A 5,833-nucleotide genomic window follows, 5' to 3' on the forward strand; every position below is an offset into this window, starting at 1 on the left:
AGTCAGTCAGGGCGGAACGACCTGATTAGTTGTGTTGAACACGTTAGGGCGGGACTAAATGGAAATGCTTAAAGGTGATTGGATCATAAAGAGGAAGACGGAACTGTGATTTTTCTATAGGCCAACTATGATAGTTGAATCAGTTAACAGATTTATTACAAGGAACGTAATCTTTTCAGGACTATGTAGCAAAGAGAATAAATATTCCAAAGTCAAGCACCGAGCATACCTGCCTAATACATTTCAATAGTACAAAGTTGAGCTCAAGAACAGGCAGCAGTCACTCACACACACACAAATAAAAACCACAGCACAAGTAAATACATCAATCCATGTTTATTTCAATTTGGATTTGCATCAACATAGTTGCAGGTTCATTGTTATTTTTCAGTAACCTCTAAAGCACTACTAGAATATCAAGAAGAAGGACAGGGTGAAACCAATGGAAACCAAACGTTTGCTGCCATCTCAGACGGTAAGGGAGGGATGGGGAAGTGGTTTGGGGTTTGGCAGCAGCACAGGTGTGCTGGTCTTTTAAACACAGCAGAAGACCAGCAAAAGGAGACGACCAATCGAAAACAGACAAATCCAGTGATGTCTGTTGGTGATGGCTTTATTTTATTATTATTATTATTATTATTATTATTATTATTATTATTATTGTTGTTGTTGTTGTTGTTGTTGTTGTGTTTTCAGTAATGGTTAGTCTATTCAGTCACCCTGGGTTGTACTGCTTACCATATAAAAACTGAGGACACAAACAAAACGGCCAGTCTGAATCACTGCACAGTGGTCCTCCACTGATGGCCATGATCACACACCCAACAGACAGCCTAGGTGGAGGTCAGGTCCTGTCAAATGGGCTACGGACTCTCCAAAGCCGGCCGCCAACCACTCTGCACTGTGACTTCACAATGAGAGGGTTCTAGAATGCTCCAGTCAGTGACATCATCAACGTGCGACATGTGGGGTGTTACCAGTGCATTACCAGCAGCAGGAGGAGAGTAAAACAGAATTTATTCAACTTGACATTGTTTTCCAGTAGCTCTGTTGTCTCATATATGTGTGTTTGTGTGTGTGTGTGTGTGTGTGTGTGTGTGTGTGTGTGTGTGTGTGTGTGTCTGTGTGTCTGTGCATGTTTGTGCACAAGTGATTTTGCGAGCATTAGTGCATATGGGTGTATGTGTATGTGTATTCCTGTTGTGTTCTCATATCATGTTCCCCAACGTATACAATGACATGTACAACAAATTCTGTATATACAAATATATTGAAGAGGAAGGATAGCTGTTAGGAACCACAATGGAGAGAGCAGCTGCACACGACACGAACGTCATCTGTAACACAGACAGAAAGCTGAATAAAATAGGACCGATTCAGCTTTGTTAACGACTCCTAGTGCTTGTGTCCCTTTTGTTTCCACGAACAGATATGACATTTATTCACTGTATGATTGCCAAGTGCCGCAGAACGAGCTATACCACTCATATTGTTCACATACATTTAAAACAATACTCTTTATTTCCCCACACACACACTGATTCTCAAAAAAGAAAGAAAGTGTCCCTATAGCCATGTAAAATTCATTCTGTAACTGTATGCTGTGTGTGTGTGTGTGTGTGTGTGTGTGTGTGTGTGTGTGTGTGTGTGTGTGTGAATATGTTGTGAATGTTACCAACCAATTTGAGGTCAAATGCGTAAAAGCATGAATGAGAGAAGTCAGAGTGGTCTCAGTGCTGAGTGCACACACACACAACACGCACACACACACACACACACACACACACACACACACACACACACACACACACACATACGGCAACAATCAGGCACACGCACGGCCATTGGGTGTGTCTTCTTTTAGGCGGAGAGACTTTGGCAGAGAGTGTGTCCATCGCACGAACACACCCAGGAACAAACTCACATACTAACACACACACACACACACACACACACACACACACACACACACACACACACACACACAAACTTACGAGGGCACCATGACCACAGACCACAAAAGGCAGCAGAAGATACCGGAGCACAGACAAGTCAAAGGTCATCAAAAGGTCATCAAAACGCCAAATCGCCAAACGACTGAAGAAAATAACACTCCACAACTTTGGTTAAAAATGTGAAAAACAATCAACACTAAACACAAAAGAGAAGAAACACAATACTCTACGACATTAGAAGTTCATTATTGTTTGCTGGGCTTTTAAAAACTCTTCTACCACACACACACTCACAGCGTAAACTCTTCTACGTCACGGTCGACAGACTCTACCCAGCAAGAATATGGCACGTGAGATCCGTTATTACGTTTACGTTTGGGTTGGTGATTATCCACACACTCTCCCCTGCTCATTCTTGTCATCGCTCAGGCATCATAGGCATCAGTCCCATGTTCTCACCTACACCTGCCAGACTCTCTCTCCTCATTGGCTCTGCAGGCCCAAGGAGGGGGTGGAGAAAGCTACACCCCTCACTCTATTGTGACGCCATGCGCTAGCAGCTAGTCAGAAGACAGAAGTGGAAAGTGGGGGAGCCAAAGCAAGTTGGAGATTTGAGAGGTGCAGAAGCAGTAGGGGGTAAACTGAAGCATCATGGGTATTGTAGTAAACAACCATGTCAGTGGGAGACAGATTCCAAGGACTTCTCTTCTTCACTGAAGCATCATGGGTATTGTAGTTTTTTTATTGACCGATTTACTGATTTATTGAATGGGTTTAGGGTTGGAATTCGGAAAGGGACATATTGTTGGTGTTCATAATGTGAAAGTGAAAGCAATATGTAATCCTAAAAGAGAATAGATGAGATTAGGAGTAAAAACATATTTTGGCCTCATAGCAATGCAGGTATACACATTTTTTTCTTTGTATTATATATATATTTTGCTATTTCAAAAAAATATAAAGATTTTGAAGTAGTACTTTCTGTTATAGGTGTATGTTAATGTTATTAAATAAAGGCTTCTCTTTCTAGTTCACTTTGTTTAAAGTAACATGCTGCTTTTTAATCTGGCAGTTTGATGTCTTTTTTTCTTTCTCTTTGTAAATAGGTCATCCATGTTTGTGTTCATGCAGTTTGGGTGGTGTCTTAGCATTCTGAATATCTACACTGCCTATTCCCCATATGCCTCCAGTAAGAAGAGCCTAACCCCCCTCCCCCCAACAAAACATACACAGATGGTTTGTTCCACACCAACAGAGAGGGGATCGTCCCCTCCCTCAATAACACAAATGGTACATGTCCGCGTCTCAGCGCGGTCTGACCACGTCTTCTGTACAAGAGACCAGAGACAAACACAAAGGTAGTCTGTGTCCATCCATCCCCTATGTCCCTCTCCCTCTCTCTCCTCTCTTCCATCTGTTCACCTCCTCCTCTCTTCATCCCTCTCTCCATAGAAGACTTAAGATCCAGAACAGCAACAGCCACAGCACCCCCTCCTGGTGGAAGGGGAGAATGCGCTCCACCGCTGAGCCTTTCTACCACTGGTACCACTTCTTGTCCTTACACCTCAGCATCAGCTGTGGAGAGACAGATGGAGTGGTGGAGAGAGGAAGGAGGGGATGGAGAGATATGGACAAACAGAGAGATGGGAAGAAAGAGTGATGGAGAAGAGAGAGAAAGAGAGAGAGTTCATTAGCATCAGTTGTCTGATTAGCATGCTTAAGTGTGCAGCAAGTTTGGCTAACACTCCGTTTCTCTGGTACAGCCAGGTGACCCTTGACCTTGTGTTTGAATCTCCCCTAAATGTCTAGTCATTCTCTATGATGTGGATATTCTTAGCATGCTAGGAAGTGCCTTTAGCATGCTAATTTGATTATTTTAGCATGCTAGAAAGGGCCATCACTGAGATTTGATTACTATGCTAGAACATTATTAAACATAGTTTGATTACATTAGCATACTAGAACGTTCTATTAGCAAGGTATGGTAGCATGGTAGAATGTGCAATCAACGTGGTTAGGTTATTTTAGCATACTAGAAATGGCTGTTAGCAGGCTTGATACGTATACTAGAAAGTGCTACAGGGTTTCTGGTACATTGCCTTGCTTCCTCTGTGCGTCTGAGTGTGAGTACCGCATGGCTGTTTTTGGAGAAGGCCTCATGGTTATCAGCATGGCATAATTAGTATACTAGAAATGCAATCAGCATGGCATAATTAGTATACTATATTAGCATGGCATAATTAGTATAATAGAAATGCTATCAGCATGGCTTAATTAGTATACTAAAAATGGTATCAGCATGGCATAATTAGTATACTATATTAGCATGGCATAATTAGTATACTAGAAATGGCTATCAGCATGGCATAATTAGTATACTAGAAATGCTATCAGCATGGCATAATTAGTATACTATATTAGCATGGCATAATTAGTATAATAGAAATGCTATCAGCATGGCTTAATTAGAAATAAAAATGCTATCAGCATGGCATAATTAGTATACTATATTAGCATGGCATAATTAGTATACTAGAAATGGCTATCAGCATGGCTTAATTACTATACTAGAAATGCTATCAGCATGGCTTAATTAGTATACTAGAAATGCTATCAGCATGGCTTAATTAGTATACTAGAAATGCTATCAGCATGGCTTAATTACTATACTAGAAATGCTATCAGCATGGCTTAATTACTACTGTATACTAGAAAGTGCTGCATGGTTAGAAAGTGCTGCATGGTGTTAGAAATGCTATCAGCATGGCTTAATTACTATACTAGAAATGCTATCAGCATGGCTTAATTACTATACTAGAAATGCTATCAGCATGGCTTTAAATTACTATAATTAGTATCAGCATAGAAATGCTATATAGAAAGCATGGCTTAATTACTATACTAGAAATGCTATCAGCATGGCTTAGAAATGCCACGCATGGCTTTCTTAATTACTAGAAATGCTATCAGCATGGCTTAATTACTATAACTAGAAATGCTATCAGCATGGCTTAATTAATATACCTAGAAATGCTATCAAGCATGGCTTAATTCACTGTATAATTAGAAACTGCATAATTAGAAATGCCATCAGCATGGTTTAATTACTATAATTAGAAATGCTATCAGCATGGCTTAATTCACACACAGAAATTGCATGGCTTAATTACTATATTAGAAATGCCATCAGCATGGCTTAATTACCATACCAGGAAACATCAGCAAATTGCTATAATAGAAATGCTATCAGCATGGCTTAATTCACTATACTGCAAATGCTATCAGCATGGAAACTAGAAATGCTATCAGCATGGCTTAATACTTAATTACTATACTCTAGAAATGCTATCAGCATGGCTTAATTACTATACCTAGAAATGCCATCAGCATGTATTTAATTAGTATACTAGAAATGCATAATTTAGCTTAAACTATACTAGAAATGCATCAGGCTTAATTTCACTGTATACTAGAAATGCTATCAGCATGGCTTAATTACTATACTAGAAATGCTATCAGCATGGCTTAATTTACTACTGTATACTAGAAATGCTATCAGCATGGCTTAATTAGTATACTAGAAATGCTATCAGCATGGCTTAATTACCACTGTATACTAGAAATGCCAGCATGCTTCTGTGCAGCTATCAGCCCCTGGCTCTGCCCCCTCTATATTACTCCTCCTGTATACTAGTCTGTGTGTGTGTGGTGTATGTGTGTGCTGTGTGTGTGTGTGTGTGTGTGTGTGTGTAAATCCGTGTGTGTGTGTGTGTGTGTGTGTGTGTGTGTGTGTGTGTGTGTGTGTGTGTGTGTACCGTGGTGTGTGTGTGTGTGTGTGTGTGTGTGTGTCTGTGTGTGTGTGTGTGTGTGTGTGTGTG

General features: G+C 40.4%; 1 protein-coding gene across 1 annotated transcript in view; it reads right to left on the minus strand.

Annotated features, from left to right (window-relative positions):
- Positions 1 to 317: 317 nt before the first annotated feature.
- Positions 318 to 5,833, minus strand: part of stxbp5l (syntaxin binding protein 5L) — a 151,063-nt gene continuing 145,547 nt past the window's right edge. Inside the window, 1 exon segment of the mRNA XM_048239460.1 lies at positions 318 to 3,530. Within this exon segment, the coding sequence (XP_048095417.1) occupies positions 3,489 to 3,530 (42 nt within the window). The 3' untranslated portion in view covers positions 318 to 3,488.

Source organism: Alosa alosa, chromosome 3 (assembly GCF_017589495.1).
Source record: "Alosa alosa isolate M-15738 ecotype Scorff River chromosome 3, AALO_Geno_1.1, whole genome shotgun sequence".
Taxonomy (NCBI): Eukaryota; Metazoa; Chordata; class Actinopteri; order Clupeiformes; family Clupeidae; genus Alosa; species Alosa alosa.